At 38.4% G+C, this 22,040-nt stretch overlaps 1 protein-coding gene across 1 annotated transcript in view; it reads right to left on the bottom strand.

Moving 5' to 3' along the window:
- Nucleotides 1-3,334: 3,334 nt before the first annotated feature.
- The window catches only part of RAB32 (RAB32, member RAS oncogene family), a 29,336-nt gene continuing 10,630 nt past the window's right edge, over nucleotides 3,335-22,040 (bottom strand). The window contains exons 2-3 of the mRNA XM_009558065.2: nucleotides 13,249-13,526; nucleotides 3,335-10,882 (exon numbers count right to left, since the gene is read on the bottom strand). Coding sequence (XP_009556360.1) covers nucleotides 10,733-10,882; nucleotides 13,249-13,526 — 428 coding nt within the window. The 3' untranslated portion in view covers nucleotides 3,335-10,732. The remainder of the gene's footprint in view (nucleotides 10,883-13,248; nucleotides 13,527-22,040) is intronic.

The following is a 22,040-nucleotide window of genomic DNA, read 5'->3' on the forward strand; positions in this document are numbered from 1 at the left end:
AAAACTTCGCTTCCAAGGTGATGAAACACTGCATTCTGAGGTCATGCAGTAGCTTCAAGGATCTTTATGGCAGGGAGGTTTGAACTAGACGATCTTTAAGGTCCCTTCCAACCTAAACCAGTCTATGATTCTATGATCTTCAAGTGGTGAGGCACTGGAACAGGTTGCCCAAGAAAGTTGCCCCATCCCTGGAGGTGTTCAAGGCCAGGTTGGATGGGGCCTTGGGCAGCCTGATCTAGTGGGAGGTGTCCCTGCCCATGGCAGGGGGGGTGGAACTGGATGATCTTTAAAGTTCCTTCCAACCCAAACTACTCTACAGTTCTGAGATCTCTAAATGCAATTATTTGAAAAAAAGCCAAAAACATTTTTAAACTGCATTGCAGTTATGAATACTCTAGTCACATGACTACGCTGCTGTTGAACAAGTAAACATCAAGAGTAAAAGATACCAACTTGAAATGGTAGGAATTTTTTTCCCCCTTCTTATATCAGTAGATATAAACCACATGAGAAGGAAGCAAGAAAATAGAGTCAGTCCTGGAGGCTGGAGAGATTTCAGAGCTGGAGTGTGCAAGTACTTATTTATTTATTTTTATTTCAAAATTATTCAACTAATTCGTTCCCTAGAGCTACCTGAAAGGATGTTGTAGCCAGGTGGTGCTGGTCTCTTCTCCCAAGTAACGAGTGATAGGATGAGAGGAAATGGCTCAATTTGCTCCAGGGGAGGTTTAGATTGGATATTAAGAAAAATTTCTTTACCAAAAGAGTCATAAAGCATTGGAACAGGCTGCCCAGGGAAGTAGTGGAGTCACCATCTCTGCAGATGTTAAAAGATGTGTGTAGACATGGCATTTGGGGACATGGGACATGGTTTAGTAGGCTCAGTGGTGTTGGGCTTACAATTGGACTGGATGACCTTAGAGGTCTTTTCCAACCTCAATGATTCTATGATTAATTCCTGATATGAAGTCTAAGATTACCAAAGTGAATGGAGTTCTACCAAGGTCAGGTAAACCTTCATTGGCTACTTTTGAATTCAGCAGATAGTTGACTTCAACAAAAATAAGAGGGCTTTTTCAGATATATTCCAGGTACAATCCATTTTCAGATATATTATTGTCAACAACTACTCTCTAACTCTTAGCCTATTTGCTATTTCCCAGTCTGTAGCACATGATGAGAAATCCATGATAAAACAGGACGTGCTTCTTTGCTTGTTCTTGTTCAAGCTAAGTCTTTTTGAAATACAAAAATCAATGAAGATTTATTTGTCAAGTTGCAGAGGGCATGAGAAGATCAAAAGTTGGAAGGAAAAATATGCAGATGTTGCTACATCTAGAGGCTTACTTTAGACAAGTGACAGATCTTGGTTTATATCAAGATGACAGAAGGACATATATACACTTCTAAATTTCAGAGTGGAAAATCTTCCACATCTTTGCATTACCTTCAGCACTATGTCCAATGGCATCCATTTTAAACAAGGTACCTTGGATACTTCTCGCTCAAAAACCAAGTAAACATTTGAGGTTTATTTATTTATTTTCAAACTGAGCGGCTGGTCTCTCTTCAGACAATTATGCTATCAAATATTGATAAGGGCATGCAGATGAATAATAGCAGACACAGCGTGGGTTTAAACAGCTGGCTACCACTTCAGTACCAGTCAGAGCTGTTAACCTTCACACCATGCTGTGCTCACACATACTTGGAGAATGAGGCTGGAACTTATAAGACAGAGGTCATGACCCAGAACACAGGTTAAAAAAAAACACCTCAGAGAGTCTGTGATTTCCATCTGTTCCTCTGAATCCCCTTTTCTTTCTCTATACTCACTGGACAGAGAAACTACTATGGAAAAGCATCTTGAAATATAGGGGTAAAAGGCACCTGTTAAAGTTTTCCCAGTAGAAAAATTTCATTCCCGATCCCTTTCAGGATGACCAGTGAGATTTGCAGTATCCCAGAAAATATAATTCTTGCAATACAATTCTAGGAAAGACAACAGAAAAGTAGCTGAAATTTGAGTGCATCTGTCTGTTAACATTTTTCAGTGGTGAAGGAGGAAGGACAGAAATACATCTTTTACCATAAAATTCTACAATACATTTATTTGCAGAGTGATAGGATTAAAAGCACATATCTGGCTGCTTTGTGAAGAAAAAAATAGAAGCTCAAGTTTTGCATCCATCAAGTTCCATCTTTTTATTTATCCAAAAACTTAATTTAGAATTCCATAACCTAATAGCAATGGCAAGAAAGGAAAGAAGTTAATCTGAATTTTAAAAAAGCTGATTTTCTAACTGGCAAAGAATCTGCAAGGTCAAATGAGTCGTTTCATTGGCCTAGTGTCTCAAGCCATGAAGTACATCTGACAGAGATTCCCTGAAGGGAAAAGTTTTTAGGGCAGAGGCACATTGCAGTTGGAAAAAGTGAAATAAATATACAAGACAGTAAAACAAGGAGAACAGTGAAGTTGTATATTAGGAAGACATTGGGATGAAGCTAAACAGATACTAAGATAACAGGTATTGGTTAGCAATGAATAGGTGGCATTCAGGTCGCCAGGGTTCTAAGAAACCATTCAAAACACTGGGGTTTTTTTAACATCGTCAATGGCTATAGCAGACAAGTCACTTACAGGAAAACAGCCTTTTAGCCCCACATACTTTGCACTTTTTGCAGCTACTAATACTAGTTGGAGAGAGCAGAAAAGTAGTAAATATGAACAGAAACACAACTAGAGCTTCTCTCAGGAGTTTTGAAATTCAAACTTAGCTGTTCTCTGATTTTACAGAAACCAGAACGATTCTAGAACAAGACAGGGGAATATTTCTTGCCTTAAGAGAATACCCGTGATTGTGGAAAAGGGGTGAACCTTAATGTGCAGAAATACCTGATGGGGAGACTAAAGACAGATTCTTTTCAAAGGTGCCCATTTATAGGATCAGAGACAATGCGAAAATTTAAATACAGGAAGTTCCTTTTAAAAACAAGAGGTTTTAACTGGGTGGCCTTTTTTGTTTTGTTTCGTTTTTAATTACAGCAAGGGTGGTCAAACACTGGGACAGGTTTTGCAATGAGACTGTGGAGTCTCCATCAAGCTGGACATAATCAAGCTGACTCTGCTCTGGGCAGAGGTGTAGGACTACTTCATCTCCCAGGGTCTCCTCCAATCTTACATTGTTATGCACCAGCCTCCAGGAAAATGAAATGATACAATGGACTACTGAAAACCACACTGACAGCGATGGGTGGTGGAACCTTCAACTACCAGGATATACACTTAGCAAAAGCCATCTAGTTAGTTAACTAGGTGGTTAAACCTACACAAGAGGGTTTACCAGTCAAGCTGGCCCTGCCCAAAACTTTCACATACTGTAGAAGGGGATAAAGTGGAAGCAGTCAGAGCAGACAGCAAACAAAAATTGAAGTATCTTAGAGAAACAGACAGGGCCATAGCCCTTCTTTTCTAAATTTACGTTTGATGAGTCATAACAAGAGTTTCTCTATGTCAAAATGAAAGCCTTCTCCCTCATTTTGATACTATGTGAAAACCCTATCTGAAGTTTGGAGTTGAGGACAACTGTGGTATTCTAGCAATGGCAAATGTTAAAACATAGGGATACCAACAGAGGAAGTAGTGTTACCTCTTTAAAAAAAAAAATCTTTGTTAAAAGATATGATTAATTTTGATTGTAGCCTGAGGGATGGAAGAATATTTATCTTTTTAGAATAACACATCATCTTAATGCAGTGTTAACTACTGAACTGTAGACACTACTAAATCAGTATTTTACTTGTTATTTACAGTATTTTACCTGTTATTTACAATTAAGGATGTAACTTCTTTGCCCGAGATTTAAATAGTTAAATCTTGTTTTAAGTTAAGGCATGCTGCAAACCATAGCAAATCTTTTTTAATAATGATTAATTTCACTGCAGTTTTAAGTGGGGTTACAGTTGTGTATATAAGCTAAAAATCAAACAGTCTTTTAAAAATGCAAAATAAGATCACTAGATAAATATTTTGTAATATGTGATTAACATTCTTCAAGAAATGTCAGGAACAAGACCATAAATAGGTATAGCTGTAAGATGTCTTCGAGCTTATTCTTCCAGTCTACCAAGTAAAACCAAATCATCTTCCCTAAATAAAAATACTCCTGCAACGCAGTTTACATTCTCAGACTTCAGATACACTGAAAGATGCAAGTCATTAGGACACTTGCGCCATCACATATATGACACAAATGCCATCATAACCAATCAAGCCATGGTAAATCTCATTAATTGTGCTTAAAACAATAATCTAGTGAAAATAAATGGCATCCCAATGGACAATCTAACTGAAAGCCCTTGCTCCTTAAACTATTAAATCCTAGAAGGCAGTGATTCTGGGTACCTTAGGCAAAGCACAGTTGAAACAGGAATTCTTTAGGCTTCAAGCAAGATAGTTTGCCCATATGTACTCTTATATCAATAAAAGTGTCAGCACTGATTTACCACAGGGTGCTAAGCACAAAGCACAATCAGCATAAAAGTCCAAACTCTCTAATACTCTGTGAAATGAAGTTTTACTCAACTTGTTACAGCAAGCAAGGTAACAAATGATTCATAGCCATCAACAAGTTAGCAGTAACAACTTTTAAAGGCAATGCGTCTAATCATTAGTACAGGAGAATAAGTACAGTAATTAAGAAAGATACATCACAAATCGCCCTGTCATCATCATCAGATCTGCAGGGGAGCCCCTTTTTCACAGTGAGGATTTGGAGAGGCTGTCCCGGCAACTGGAGGGTCCCGTGCAGTACATCCACTTGTAGGTGAGGTCTCCAACCATCATTGCAAGGGATCTAGCTTTTATGTTGTTGAATAAACAAATTACATCACCCCAAAAATGCAGAGTCTCTGGCCCCAGCTGGTTACCGCCTCTCTTTCTCATGCTCTCTGTGCCAGGAGTAGCACAGCACAATTCCACTTATAACAGCAATGTGAGAAGTTACAGATTAAACAGTACACATCGTAGAGCAATACAAATCATTCATAGGTCAACCCACATTGCTCTAGGTCTGTCAATCAGGCCCTGTCACTTCGCACTCCAATCAGCCAGATGCTGTCCAGGGAATAGAGACTAGGAGTAATATTTGTGCACAATACAAATATTTCTATATTGTACTATGCTGAATAAATACTGACAGACTACAAAATCATGCTTAAGGCATAGTAATTTAAAGTTAATACTGAATGTACCTTGGTGGGGCAGACATTTTGCTACATCAATGCTGGGATAGCCCTGTCACTTAAAATTAACTCATTATAATCAAAGATGCTCTGACATAATAGGAACAATGTAAATGGATAATGTGGACCAAGTACTATCCTACAGAGTAACCCTCAATACCACTGTCTAGAGACCACTATTGAAATACAAAAATCAAAAAGCAAACCCATCTGAATGCAACAGGTTGAAAGTCCATTATTCTGGATGGATACTACATACTATTTTGATACAAATCGGGAAGGGCAGAAGACTTTAGAAATGGAATTAGCAGAATGTCCATGCTATCTTTGACCTTTAGGAAGCCAAGAGCTTTCCAACAGGACCAATAACAGCATAACTTCAGCTTTTAGAAAGCTCATGATAATAAACAGGTTAAAAGATTAAGTTACAAAAAAATGATGAGGTGAAACAGAAGCAGCCTGAATATTTTCTCAAAAGACTGAACATTTTCTTTTATTCCTAGAACCTGTAAAAAGATACAAAATCCTTCAGTATTGAAATGGCACATGACATGCAGCAGCTACCTTTTACTTCCAGTTAAAAGCTAAGGAGAGTAAAACCAAGAATCCTGCACATTTTCATTTCATTTTGAGTTATAAGGTCAGGAATCCTGTGTATTTTAATTCCATTTAGATTTCAGGCCAAAATAGTGATTTACTCAGTGATAAAAAGATACCAGATCACTATACTCATCTCATTATGTTTGCCAAAGGATGAGGGAACCAATACTGAGATGCTAGCCCTCTATTTGCGTACCTCTCAAGCCAAAGGTATAAGAAACACCATATCTACCTAAAAAAGGTACTTGGGACAGAAAGCATTTTCTATGTACACAGGCTGAAATGACAAAATAGCCATCTAGTAGAATTACATGAGTACGCAAGCCACATAGGTTGTCTAAGCTAAAATTTTCAGTGAATAAACAAGAATCCATAATCATGTCTTTAAAAATACACTAAGCACTTCTTTTTTTCCTGTTTAGGCACAAATTGAAACAGAGAAGTGATCTTAGAGACAGAGCTTTATAACAGTCATGTACAATACAGGCACAATTTCTTTCAAATAATCTTCACTACATCGTTGTATCTGAATCTAGCATGTTCCTTATTTTCAATATTATTCTGCTGCAGAACAAAACTATCTGAATTGTCCTTTTATGTACTGCTAAGTTAATGATGTATTTCAATTCAGAATCATTATTTCTCAGGCATTTGTCAATATATTTTTTACTCCTGAACGTATATTGCCACTCGTATTTCTTGAATTCTTTAGTAATTCATTATGTGACAGACGAAGACATACACACACTTAGGAGAAACGTGTTTCTGTACCAAATAAAGTGTTCTGTAAACAAAGACAGAGGTAGTCAATTTTCTGTTTTGGAACCAAGGTCACTATCAAGATGTTAATACTACAAAAATAAAGGAAGCAACAGTTTAAGAGCAAAATGTTTCACTATTCAATACCATAATTTGACTACACATATTTGTTTTATAACCATTTCCTCTTATCACCATATTTCAAGAATGACTCAAACTGTTCTGCAGCAATTGATCATTACAGACAAACAAGGTTTTGTACAACTTAAGGAGAGTGTGTGCTATTACAGATCAATAGTCTGACACAAAGTTTAAAGAAACAAAACTCTGGAGCTTGGAATAGCTCATGCTTTTCTACTACTGCAATTGAGACACACCTAGAAAATCCCACACTGAAAGATCATTAATTGGTCTAACTCCCTTCTAGTTTTCTTGGCAATTGCAATACCTCATTAAGCTTTCTAAATGAATAGAGGCTGACTTTTCATTAGCTGCACAGACATACCACACAACTACAATCCAGGAAGACTATATGCCATCACCAGTCTTTACGAAATTAGTTGACGGAAACACACCAGGGAATACATTTTACTTAGGCACTGATTACAGATTTTTATTAAAATTTTAATCTCAAAACTGTCCCTTAAATGTAAGGACTAAGAAGTCAGGTACTTGCTCATTTAAGGATGACATTTCAGATTGCAAGAGAATGAAATAAAATATCATGGGGGCCTCGTTTCACCTGATTGAGATGAAGCATCACTTTACTATACATCCTGCACATGTATAAAATGTTATTTGACACTTAGCTCACTTATTAGTCCAAAGTTGAATTGGGTCTGTTTAGAATTCCACACATCTTTCCAAATCACAGTTCTTAGGTTAATTAGGACAGGGCTTCACGACAAGTTTAACTGAGGTAAACACTTCTCCACAAAATAGTGTCTCAGTCTCCTCTGCCAGGGAGTTGCTCCACTTCCCTCTCTCAGGCTAGAACGCTGGCCTTTTCCTACGCCTTCTGGCTTGATCAGACTTCCTGATTCTCTCCATGAGTTTCAAACATAGTAATGATCCCTCCAAGTATCAGGAGTTAAAATGCAGCTTGTAACACAAAGGAAGACTAGCTGTCCTGGTTTAGCCCCTTCTCTGCCCCCACCAGGGTTTAGCTTTTAGCCAAAATCTCCCACTTACAGGAGAGGGAAAAGGGAAATGAGAGAGTCCTGTGGTTTGGAAACTAACTTTAAAACAGCTTCGATGCAACAATAATAAAAGGAAGATATTAATGAGAAAATAAAATGTATACAACTATACAAAACCAACTCAAACTCCCTGGATGACTGTCTCGGCTTCTCCAGTCAGTGAGAAGCCATATCAAAATTAGTATACTCCACTACAATTTGAGAGTCTTGGCCATTCTTCATGCAGGTGGAGCTTGAAGAACACAAGCTACATACAAAACAAGGACACTGCTTAAACATAGTAGCAAAAGCTCTTCAAGCAGAAATGTAGACATTCTTAAAACTGATCTGCATAGGATTATACTGCCACTGGCAGGACTTAGGTAAAACTAATGAATTTAAGTAGCCTCCCAAAGCTTCAGAATTTTTTATGTTGCTATTGATTCTGAAAATTAAAAATAAAAAAGTGCTATAGCTGTTTCGAAGAAAAAAAAGTGTGCCTCTGTTGGCAGTTTCCCCAGGAAAGTAGGTATTTTAAAGACTTTTGACTGTAGACCAGCCTCCTATGCCATAGTAGACAGACTCAAGAACTAGCCTTCTTTTGCCCATTAGTGACAAACTTCATGTTATAGTGCATAGGCTCAGTAAACTTACAGTTAAAGCCCAGTGAACAGGAAATTGCACCATCTGACTGGTCACCACGATACATACATATATATATACTTTTTTTTTTTTTTTTTATCTAGTCAAGAAGCAAATAAACAGGCTACACACGCTCCACTGGCTAGTTATTGGATTAATGCAGCTGTAATTAAAGTTTAAAAAGAGACTAGAGATTAAACAACTTATTAAAACTGAGTTTACAGTCTAAATGGAGTTCTACAAGTGACTGAATAAGATTATTATGGTAGTTCCAGGTTACCTAGAAAGGTTAACAACCCAAACAAGCCACCAAGCAAGTAATGGACGAGTAAAACTTCCTTTCTGCAATGCTACAGGCTTTCAAAAGAATTTTTGAAGTAGCAATCAAGATTTAAGCATCCAATAAATCTGCACAACCCTAATTTACACAATTTACAGTGGTGCACAGTATGAGGATGAGAGACTATGGATGTAAGTTGAAGTTAAAGGTTCAGACTAGATGAACTTTGAGGGGACAATCAGTCATTGAAACAACTTTCCCAAGGCCATATGGTCTCCTTTACTGAAGACCAGACCACATGAAAGCCTAAGCATGCTGGTTATTACCTTCCTTAGAGAAGGGTGTTGGCTTAGAACACTCCTAAGAATCTTTTCATCTGAATTATTTTATAATCCTAAGCTAGCTAAACCCAGTTCTAGCTTATGACAAGCCTCACCGTGGTAAGTTAAAATAAGTCTATAATGTAGCAGCTACTAGAAGATGAAGTTGTTCTCAAATATCAGTGAAAGCATTTGTGTATAGGGGGAACAGACAATATAAAGACTCATTTTCTCAAAAGAATACAACAACATGTAAGATGCCCAAATATATTTATTTCTTTTAAAAAGTATGTTTCTCTTTAGAAAAAAAGGACAGCCTAGGAAATTTCAATACAGATTTAAGTATATACAATCTGGCATATACTTCATGCTGATGTTTAAGTAAGCATCAGCACCATCAGACCAAGCAAGACAAGACCTCTGAAGTCAGTAGCAATGAGGCACCAAGACAGAAGAAACTTTTAAAAAACAGAGGAGCTTCAAAACCTTTCAGCCAAGCAGAGCCAGAGTTCCAGACTGTATTCAAGAACCGTGAAATCTCTCTAATCCTTTTGATCTTCATTTGCTGCCAAAAATATGAGTTATAACAAGGGAACATAAGCATTTCAGTATACAGAGTTACAAACTGGTGAGCCAGTTCACCAACTGCAAGTAGTCAGAGTGCAGCACTGTTCTAAAACTGAAAAAAGAAAGAGCTTGGATTTTGTGGTGGGGTAGTGTGGGAGGTTTTTTTTTTTTTTCCAGGCTAGCAAGAACCAGTTAAGCTATTTCCTTTAAGATCTCACTCCTCCCTCATAGCATTCAGAACCACCTCAAGATAAAAGGAAAAAAAAACAAGTACATTATCACAGAACAGCAAGATATATTACTTTCTGCATTATTGGTAAAATTTTCAGTGTTAGTGCACACAAAGGTTACTTTGTTTATTTCTGGATGCACATGTGGGCAAGGTTACCATAACTATATACCAGGATTACAACTGCATTCATTAATGTGTTTCATATGTAAAGTATTAGCTGAAAATAGTCTGCCTTAAATGGCTGGAGATGCTTTTTTATTAGTATTTCTAAAACCATGCCTTTCTCCTGTTCAGTACAATCATTTACCCTTAACGCAGTGGTAAAAGCCATCTACTTCACTCACCCTTAGTGGACACACTAAGATAGATATCTTCCATCTGGTCATTAGCCCCTTTGAGATTTCTGGGATGTCTCAATCCAGGAGAACTAGCAATGAGATAGATCCTCATGGTGGGGGATAATAAATGCAGACAAGTGCATAAGTGAGCCTGCTGAAGTGGGACCTTACTGGTGACAAGGGAAAAATTTACTGTAAAGGTGCAAGTGTTTATTCAGTTAAAACCATGACAAATGAGTCCTATCTGGAATGTAGCAAATGTCCTAGAAGCAAACTAGACACTGAATGTTATCTTTGTTCCTTTTTAGGAGTGTAAACACTACCTACCTTATGTTCTCAAGAAAGAAGACCCTAACCAGACTCAGACACAGCCAGTCAAGCAAGTGGAGTGATCTCTCACATGATACTCAGTTCCATGCTGAACAAGAATATGTAAACACCCAAAAGAATCACCTAGTTAGCTAATACCAGACACCCCATATGGATGGTCACAATGCAGCACCATAGCAGCAGTCCAATTTAAGGAACAGTCTTGTAATTCATCCCGTAACATTTACTCAGCAGTGGTACCATTAGCAGCACTGTGATTTACTCTCTGCTTTCAATGGGTCTAGGTCCAGTTTTGGTCTCCCCATGTCATTCTCTTCATTAGGAAAGGTTCTGTAGTTGGCAAGGATGTTTTCTACTAAGAATCGAGCAGCTTCATCTATGTTGATGTTGTCCTAAAAACATTGAAAGCAAAGAAATCAGTGATTTTTGTGAAATAGTCAGACATTCCTATTAGAAACTAGGTAAACACAAACACCATTCTACAGTCTCATCAGCATGACACAAATTGCTTAGGTGCCTCACATCATTGCTTATATACTTTGTTTTTGGAAAAAAGTTATCAGAAAGGTTTGAGAAAGTTATTCACTCATAATAAAGTATCCTATTTGTAACCTATTATGCAGTCAGGGGATAAGTGTCACCTGCATTTGAAAAACTCAAATGCCAGAGTGCATTTGTGCATCAGGAAAGAAAATAGGCAATTACTACATGGTAGTGTTTCCACCTCTATGGGGCCTTTCTCTGCTTCTGTTGTAGTTCGGATGCACTTACTTATGTAAAATGATCTTTACTATCAGCCTCAAACTCCAGCTAAATTGGGGTGCCTCACCTAGCCATGCTAGATTTGCCTGTGCAGCCTTGGAAAAGTTTCCCATATTCTCTAAAGGTATTTCATCAGGGTATCCTCCAAGTATCTCTAGTTATTGAGGGGGGGAAGCTGGCTGCTACTGAGGGGCCTATGGACACAGCATTGACCTAGCTGGGCCACTTGTTAGCTCACCACAGGGCTGCCACATTTGGAATTGCTCATCCTTGGTTCCAAAGGAAACACCACCCCAAGGTATTCTTGTCTCCATAGCTGAGATCTAAACTCAATACGATCATGAGAACATTTGAGTCGTCACTACTGCACACTTTACAAGTGTAGGGGTGTCAGCCACTGCTTTTGGCAGTTTGCACAGAGGCACTTTTCCCTGCCCAGAGTGGAGAAAGATTCTTCTTATTTTAGTGTAATGATGTTCGTAAGATATTTCTATGAATGTTTCTACTTCCCTGCAGTTCTTTTGTTTTCAATATTGTGTCTATTCCACAGGGAGCAGGGCCTATATTACTGATGACTAAACTGAAGATTCAAGTATCAGTTCCAGCAGAAAGGCAAAAGCAGATTATCAGAATATTTAAGTGGACAGGACTTAAAACCATAAACTGATTTCCTATGCTTAGAAAACAAGCAAGCCAACCTGAATTGTTGCTAAGCTATTTTACCTACACCTCTTCAAAAAGTCTTAAACAAGTAAATTTGTAACTGAACTAGGACTAATACTGTCTGGACTTTTCTCTGCATGAAGAGCCTTGTTTTACATTGTTATATCTTAAAGGCCACCTAAAGTCTAAGTTGTCACTACACTTCCATGTTAGATTTTGCTCAAAGTTACTTGCATTTATTTTTAACATCATGATGTTTATATGTAGCTGTGTTATGGGCAGATGAAGCTTCAGGGAAGACATAGTAAAAAAAACACCAAGATTTGTATCTTTAAAGAGACTAAAAAATGTGATGTTTTAGCAATAGACAGGCATTGTTCAAATGCAAACAAATTATTAGCTAACTTTAGTTCCTGTAACTGTGTACCCTTATTCACTTTTCAAGTGATCAAGAGGCTTGTTACTTTATTTCATATCATATTCCTCTTGAAGAAAAAAGTCTGTAAGAGTTGTCCAAGCATCAATTTCTGCAGTTTACAAGCAACAGCTAAAGAGAGTAGGCAAGCCAAGGGACTTTGAAGTTTAGCTTACCATACAAAAGAGTTAACCAGACCAGTAATTTGGTCTGTCAGCCACATTTGCTTTCATCTAGAAGAATCTTTAGGTATCAATCAGGTTTTAATGAACTGTTGAATTCCACTTTCAAGTTAAGTTACTGCAAGCTCAAGTTACAAGTTACGTGTGCTGTAGACTAAACTGCATAATATACGCAGTTACTCAAAGTTACCTGTTTCAATAAAGTAGCTGTCTATCTTAAATTAAGCTAATATACAGAATGATTTCTTTTTTATTCAATTCAGTCTTGACACTGCCTGATAAAAAACACTGCTAAAGCATTCTTGTAATCTGGGTGTGTAACATGAAGTGAGCAAGCAGCTTGTTCACTTCTGGAGTCTTATGACTTCCTATGTGCAACAGCAAAGACAGAAGCTGCAACTGAAAAATCTGCACCTAAGGATTCCCTGTATCTTTCTGATAGTTTGATCAGGGATTAGTAGTACTAACATCTGAACAATGACACTGATCGTGGCATATGCAAGAAAAAAACTTAAACTCAGTTAATCAAGTTTTACAGTTAGTTTTAAGGTTTTCTGAATTTAAAATGCAGTTATAATCTGAAGAAAATACGCTGTAAGTTCTCCAATTTTTGCTGAACACTGGAGACTTGACTGTCACTTCTGATACTTGATATTTTGGTTTCCCACATGACTACCCTCATCCATTCTTATGCCAATACTTAAGAATTAAAAAAGTATTTCCTTTTTATGTTCACCTTTGCAGATGTTTCAAACCATCCAACAAAACCACCTTCTCTGCAGAACTGGTCCATTTGGGAGGGATTCTGGCTGCCATCTTTCTTCTGGTCACACTTATTTGCAAGAAGAACAGCAGGGATGGGGTTGCCATTGGGAAGTAGTACTTTACTGTCCAAATCATGCTTCCATTTTGAAACAGCCTCGAATGTGGAGCCTCTTGTGACATCGAAGACCACAAAAGCACCAACTGCTTCTTTGTAGTATACTCTGGTCATATTTCCAAAGCGCTCCTGGCCTGAAAGAGAGTGACACAGTAGACTTATATTTAAGCATGACCTGTAGTTGAAGTAAATAGGACTTCTGTACTAGGTCAGTACATAAAATTTTGGCATTTAGATCTAGTAATCTAGTGCATCTTCCACCCTACGTTATCTTATCATAATAGCATTATGCTCACCATACAAGTCAGATGTTAAGAGCAGTTTGCAATTTTAACTACCACTGATTTTTTTTTTCCTCAACTTATTTGTTGAGAAGTATTCTTATAGAAGTAATGCCTAAAAAAAGCCACCAACATAGCTATACACAAATCATTATTTTCTCAAAAAAAGCTTCTGTAAGATTTAGATATAAGCTAAGAAACTTCACCTAGAGACTTAAACTCAGACTTTTTCTGTTGGGTAAGTAACAATGGTTTCTACAAGCTGCTCAGCTAAAAGCCTTCAAATTATCTTCTGAAGGAGTCACCTGTATTACAGTTTTTTCCCCCCAGCTAAGCTTGTTAAAAGACGAAGTCAAAGACCTTCTCTGGAATAACTTCCAACTACAGCAACCCCAGGATTTGGTACAAGATTATCATAATAAAGAACAATTGTTCACAAAAAAAAAAAATAAAAATCAAGAAGAAAACCAATGGTTAGCAGGCAGTCAACTAAAGCCTTTTCTTATTAAGTACAACTACTGTAGTCAGTTTACTTGAAATGCAGGATTAGAGTGCCAGTCCAGTTATTCTTCTGTTTAGAAGGTCAGACCATCATGCTGTGTTTGTATTAGAGTAGGCATAGCAGTGTCAAGTGCTAGCATGTTGCTTGGGTAGTTCAGGCTACTAAAACAGCTTTCTGCTTAGTTCAGAAGTCTTCATTGGAAAAAGTAGTCCCCATCTTTCATAATTTGGTTTGACAGTGTATCATCACTTCAGCTTTTAGCATTTAGTGCATATGCTGTTTTAGAATAGGTAAAGTAAGAATATTAATTAGAAACAGTTGTCCTTTGTTTATAAACATTCAAGTTCACCTTTGCTTAGCAAGGACAAACAGTGACAAGAACTGGGTATTATCATCTTCTCAAAGACCCAGAAATTCATCAGGTGAAGGAACTTGACAAAGGATCCTTTCAACAGCTTTCCTAGCTCATTTTAATGTCAGTACTTCAGTGTACCAATTAGCTCATTCCCCACAGACATTTTCAGAAAAGGTTGACTAAGCAGCTGTTAGAATTGCCTGAAAGCACCAGCTACAGTGAAATTCCAGAGAAGACTAAAGCTCTATAAAGAGGACTTTATTTCTTACTGTTTGACTTTAAAGTATGATGCTGCATAAAACAGAATCGCAAGCCAGCACATTCTGAGTGGAAGTTACAACTGAATTTCTTCACTACCAGCTCATTATCTCATTATCTCCTGGGTAAGAACAAGGAGCATGCAGGAAGAAAGCTCTCCCCTCTATATTTAAAGCTCAAGTTTTGAAGCAGCATTTATGCCATGGACTCTTAAGGTGAAGAAGTCAGACACCAAGCCTGTGCCTCAGTGACTATGTCACTGGAAGAGGCACACTGCTGATACAAGTCTTCTAAACAGTGTACATAGAGCTTGTATAAAAGTAACTCACATTGTCTCCCTAGGACTTTAAGGGGCTGGATTCTTATGTCTAAAAGTTATTTTTGGTATAGCCTTACTGCAAATTGTCATACCACATGCCCACTTTTTCATGAATCAAACACCTAGGAAGAGTTAGGGCAGAAAGCTTTTACTACTTCTGTAGGTCAACTGTGCAGCATTTAAAGCAGCTTTAACTTTAGATAGTGGGGATTTATTTATTTTTTTTTTAAATGGATCTGCAGAGTCAAGTTTAGTTACATTAAGCCAGTGGCTGCATATGGCACCACACTAACTATGAGGAGCTACTTCTTATTTTCCCCATTTGTTTAGCTGTCAGTCTCACCATTGATTCCTGTTACACAGGAGTATCTTTAATTGCACTTAAGACATATGTCCAACTCAGGTAGTATATCCCTTCACACCGTAGGAGGACCTCACAAAACAAATGGTATAATCAAGGTCTCCAGTGCTCTGTACCAGTCTTCTACAGAAGGATTTCTTCAGTTTGGCCCCAAGATAGTCTAGAAAGGGACACTACCTGCTGTTATTTCGATGAGATTGCACATTAAACTGAAGCAGTGAGGGGAATGGCCCCATTAATCCTACTTATTTGGCTGTTGGAGACCTGTGGTGATTTTAGTCTTTATTTTGATTAAGGCTACAAGTTTTTTCAAAAATGTGATGGATGTTTACATAAGAAAACAAAGTTGTATTGATTAGTTGCAGAAAGGGTTGCTAGATTGTTACCAGCAAGGAGTAGACAGCATAATCACTACATATGAAAAACAAATTATATGGATATTGCAGAAAAGGTTATCAGGCAGTTACAATTCTCAGATAGTTGTGCATGCTGTAGGTAAACATGCCTGTGATCAGTTACCACAGTGAAGGACACTACTATCATCTGAATCCTTTCTTGTCTACTGCTTTCCTATCCAAAAAGGTTTTAGTGATTAAAGAACAGCTAACAAGGCCATACTAGCCTCCTATAGCGATAACCCTTGCTGAAATCTGAACAGTGCATTTAAGTTGCACCAAAGAGACTGAAGTAGTACAGCATCACATATAGCTTTAACTTTGTTGCTTTTCTTTTAAAGTATATCATAGCCAAACTTAAAGAGTGCTAAACATCAAATTGTTTTCCTTAAAGAAACAAGGGCCCTAGCCTTATCCAGAAAGTCTGGTCATCACTTATCTAAGTCTGTGATTATTCCATTGCCAAGAGAATTCTCATCATCTTACCACAGTCAGTCTTCCCCATCCACCTAGCCCAATGCCTTTTTATACGATGAGCTAGAGAGCTGTTTTGATTAGTAATCAACCAAGACTGCTCAGCAATTGGTTTGTTGACACTGGTGAAGGCTCACGTTCCAGTACCCTCCAGCCACACACGAAGCTTAAACACTGTGCAGAAAGGCAACAGTGGTCTTGAACTGGAACACCAGACTAGCTGAATCCTGTCATGCGATCCTGACCAGGAGAGGCCACTGGAAGTGGGATTGTTCTGACTGGTAGGTTCAGGAGCTCTGGAATAACTTAGAAGCCAAGGTGAGCTTTGTACAGTAGCTTTTGTCATTGTGTGAGACGACAGCAGTTCTGGTCTGCACCAAATTGTATTTTACCTTGTAATCTATAGCAGTCAGCTTCAGTTGTCCAGAACAATCACTTCACTCTTACTTCTAGCTGGCTTTATTGATCGGAAGTCCAAATTTTTGCTGTCATAAAGTTGTACATGGAAAAAACATTAACACTTACTCTTCTGTAATTTACATTTGAGCTTTACATTAGAGAGATTTGATGCCCTTTCCTCCTAAGAACACGCACAAGCTAACTCTGCTGTAGTATTACAGATTGATGTCTGCAATATGAGTGCTGCCCTTTTCTGAAGCAGCCTAAACTCCAAAAGAGTCTATTACACAGAACCGATTTCAGCTCTAGATTTAACAAGCACTAAAAATAGGCCTGGTCTGCAGTAGCTTATGGCTTCTCTTTTGTTCTGTCTGGAGGTCTTCAAAGGATGGATATATCCCTTTCTATTCCATAGAAAGCTGACAGAAGCAGTAACATATGGCCTGCCTAAACCATAAAAGTTGTTATGGTAAAAATTATACGGTATGAGGCAGAAAGAATTCAGTATAAACTGAGTAGACCCTCTTTACAATCCTGCTATTACTGACAGTGCACATGCTTTAGGCTGAGCCTCTTGTAAGGGATGCAATGCATTCTAACAGCCTTTTGAAAATTTAAAGGGACTTCCAGGCAAAGCTCTTGCAAGTAATTTTCTGCTTGCAAAAACTTCGGCAGAAAGAGTAACTATAGAACATATCACTCCTCCAAAATCTGGAGACTGAACATCATTCTCTATTTTGGTATTAAAAAGTAAATTGACTCATTTTTTGCCGTGCTCATTTTAGCCAGGGATTTGTCATCCCCCTTCCTATGCCCACAAGAATTTTTGCTGTAGTGATTTTACTAAGTGTGAGAATAGTGTCAAGCACTACAGAAAAAGGACCATACTCCCAGAGCAGGAAAAAAATGCTAGAAGCGATCAGATGAAACTAGACTTAAAGTCTCCAGCAAGTACAATCATGGAAGGAAGGATGCAGGAAAATTACTTGCTTACTTCAGCAGTACAGAAAGGATAAAGGATTAATCATTTCAGTAGTTCTAGTGCCTTAATGTAAACCTGACAGTACCAAAGGTATTGTTTCTCCTGGATTTAGTGGTTCAAGTAGAGATGAGGAGCTAAGCTGCAAGGCAGTCACAGGGATCAGGGGGCTTGTTTGAGGCTATGAAAGTGGCTACATGCAATGTGAAGTTCTGCATTCTCCAACCACAACGTTTTCACATCTAAGTGAATCAGCACATATTGTCACCACATTTTCCAGTAATTGCAACAACTAAGTGACATGCTTGCATAATGTCACACACCACAAACTAATATAGCTCCCTACAGCTGCATTACAGGAGTTAAGTTATAATAAACTAAACTGTATCAGTGCTTGGGAGTTTACAGTTACAGTTTACAACGTAACAGGACTAAGCCATAAATTAAAAACAACATGGAAAAAAATATAGCCAGGTCTGACTTCAGAAGCTCCATCTTTGTCCTTTATTTCACTGCAAAAGATAAGTTATCATCATAAGATTCAGACAGTGCCAACCTTGCCTTGAAGTACATTTTAAATCTACACAATCTTCCACAGCAATCTATCATGGTGTAAGGAATAAACAAGAGTCCTGTTTATCACAGCAGTGTGACTTATCATTGTGGCAGTTCTTGCTTTTAGTTAGCAGGAGATACCCTACACTCCTATCATTATTATTGCTCTTAACTTCTAAGCAATGTGAATCAAGGCTGGAAAAAGCAGGTTAAATGAACAAATGACTGCTGAATCTGCATGATATTGAGATTGCCAGGGTTTCTTCTTCCAGACTACTTACCATACCAAGAAGTCTTAAGTCTGTAAAGCCTTTGACACTGTCCCCCACAACATCCTTCTCTCTAAATTGGAGAGAGATGGATTTGATAGGTGGGATGTTCAGCGGATAAGGAATTGGTTGGATGGTTGCATTCAGAGAGTAGTGGTCAATGGCTCGATGCCCAGATGGAGATCTGTGACAAGTGGTGTCCCTCAGGGGTCCATACTGGAACCAGTGCTGTTTAATATTTTCACTGATTATATTATATTACATGATATAGAAAGCAAGATTGAGTGCAACCTCAGCAAGTCTGCAGATGATGCCAAGCTAAGTAGTGCAATTGTCAGACCAGAAGGACAGGCTGTTATCCAGAGGGACCTAAAGAAGCTGGAGAAGCGGGCCTGTATGAACTTCATGAGGTTCAACAAGGCCAAATGCAAGATCCTACACCTGGGTTGAGGCAATCCACCATTTCCATACAGGATGGGGGATGATGTTATTGAGAGCAACCCTGCAGAGAAGAACTTGGGGGTGCTGGTTGATGAGAAGCTCAACATAAGCCAGCAATATGCGCTCACAGCCCAGGCAGCCAACCGTATCCTGAGCTGCATCAACAGAAGAGTGGCCAGCAGGTCAAAGGAAACTACTCAGAGTAAAACGACCTATTTAGAAGAAGCTTCTCCAGATATGCTTTTTTACTGTGAAGGTAAATTTTGATTCATCTCTGCCAATAGTGCAGCACAAGTTCCCCTGCCTTGTGAAAAATCGAAGATTAGTCTATCATGAAGCCATGCAACTTGGAAACCAGACTTGTGTTAGCTGCATTTAAACCCTTAACATCAGGATTACTGGTGGACAACTGGACAAAGTTCAACTGGACAACTTCTTTCAGATGAGACTAGCAGTTCTGCCATCCTCCAAATGTTGTGTCATTAATGAGGAAGAAAAAGATAACCAGAGGTTATAAAAACCTGACAGCTGGAAGAATGATGGAACAAATAGTTTCTTTCATTGCAGTTATGTCAGTTCAAGTCATCTTTGACAGTCTAATCCACTTAATTGATGGTCAGAGCTCAAAATCTAACTTTAACAGGTTTGGCAGTTCAACATCAAATGATCTTAAACTAGAGATGCATAGACTAGACTGAAGTCACCCAAAAGTCAAGGCACAACTAGCTGAAGAGTTTTATACCAGAGTTGTTTGCTGCTACCTGGAAAACCATTGCAATGAAGTTCTGCAGTTTTTCCCTGAACCAAATAATACAAAGTTGTCAAGAGCCTGGTAGATACCAAGAAGTCCTCAATATATAAATAAAGCCAAGCAGCTCTTGCTAGGTGTCTGTCAGAATGCTGAAGCTCAGAGTTCAGTTAGTTTAAAAGGCACTTTAATATCAACAGAAAGAAGGAATATACCACACAGGAAAAAAAAAAATCTATAAATCAAGCAAAAAAAAATCATCCAGCAATACTCCAATGATTAAGAAAGTGATCAAGACACCTAGTGAATCAAATTTATACATCCTTCTTGAATGTTTCAGTTTTTCTGCTTTTCTATCAACAGGTACTACATACTGCAGTGAACAGGATTTTTATTAAGCCATAGTAATTGGTTGCAATAAATCAATTTGTCTGGTAATACTTGGAATGTTCTCCTTCCACTGTGAGAAGGGTTCTCAGATCATCTATTTACCACAACAACTAATAATCAATTAGTCGCACCAAACTTCAAGAAGGGTCATTAACGACAGTCAGACTAACACTAATTTGACTGCCAGCACCATGGCTCTTAGGTCTTTGCTATCAACTACTTTTATCTTATTAGCCACACAGCATGCAAGCACAGCGCTGTTACTTAGACTCTAGTGTCAAAAGTCTACAAGCTGTTTCAGACAATTCAGGGTCATGAGACATTTGTGTTCTAATTCATGCTATTCAAGAAAAATACAATTCAACAGTAAGTGAAACCTCTTCTTCCAGTGTTCTTTATACCAAAGGAAGGCCTAACTTAATGAGCACTCTCCTTCCTGCTTCAGTTGTGCAGCCTTACAAAAGATTTAAGCCTCCAAGTCCCTGGATTTCTAGGGTCAGACTTTCACACTTGGGAACATCTGAGTGGCACCTTCCTACAATTCCATCTTTCAAAGTTCACGTCATTCAGTGTGGTAGACTTAAGCTAAAGTGCCACCCAAAATGGCTCGCCATGCAGCCTGGTCCTCCAAGTTAAAATCTCTGTCCCTTTTAAAACTCACCTATGTCCTTTAGGAGTCACACAGAATAACAGACTACACTCAGGGTGCCTGTTGGTCCTATGGCTGGATGTTTGGCCCAATGCAGCAAATATCCAGAATTTCCCTGAAGATGCGTCTCTTAGTTCTCCAGATTTCTAATGTACATTGTAGCACTACCTAAGTCAGGCGTGAGCTGACTGGAGTCCTTTTTACCCAGATTTATCAATGCTACTGGCAAGCTACCACTGCTTACAGCATTCCCCACTCTCCCTAAACCAGCATAGTTTGTCCCAGAACTGTCTTGCCCAATTAGATTGAATCTGTTACTCAGCAATAAGTAGGCTAACCAAACCACTATCAATATTACAGGACATGCTCAAGTGAGTCTACCTGCTTTTTCAGCAGCAGCCGTAGATTGAGAGAGCAAAAAGGCTCTAATTATGTCCTAGGTGTCTCTCTACTCCTCATTATTACCCATTTAAGCCCTTCGTGCAAATTTAACAAGTGCTTAAGCCACAGAGGCGTTGAACTACACTAGCACTCTAGTACACATTAGAAACCTGTAAGATTTAAAGGCACATCTACTCTGACTTGTACTTTCCATCACTGTGGAAGTAATATTCGGTATTTGTGGTTCTGGTGACAAACACAAAGAGGTTAAAAAGCAAGAACTGAGAACTACAGGAACATTGCATTTTCCTGTTTAGACAGTACTACAAATGTTTTCACTGACTACAATGTTTAGTTTCTAGCAGACAAAAGCAGCCTCAGATGATTTTAATTGAATTGCTAGTATTCTTTCTTACTAAGGGTGGTGTAGGAAAGTTAACTGACCACTGCATGAACTTCTTCACAACAGTAACAGTCCCAAGCCCTTCAGAAAGACAGTCTTCAGGGAAAAAGGTAACCAGACAGTTAACCCCTGTTCAACTGACTCCCACTTTACCCTAAGAGATGGCCTTTGGTACTCTAGTTATATCTATCTTTGACAGTGACAGGGTGCAGCTGAAGCAAACATCCAACATTCACAATATACTACGAGACATCTGACAAAAATGATGAGACTGTGCCTGTAACTCTCTATTTAACAAGTTAAGATACAATCACCACCAATACAGTTCCCTTCTGAGTTGACACACTGCTGCATACAATGCCCCCAGTCCACAAAGCAATTCTGCAATCATTTTCTGAAAGCCTGTTGAGGAACTTCATCAATTTTGCTTTCACATCATCTACTCTCACTGTTCACTCTTGCTCATTGACATTTTCCAACCAAGGGTAA

Source organism: Cuculus canorus, chromosome 3, assembly GCF_017976375.1.
Source record: "Cuculus canorus isolate bCucCan1 chromosome 3, bCucCan1.pri, whole genome shotgun sequence".
Classification (NCBI taxonomy): Eukaryota; Metazoa; Chordata; class Aves; order Cuculiformes; family Cuculidae; genus Cuculus; species Cuculus canorus.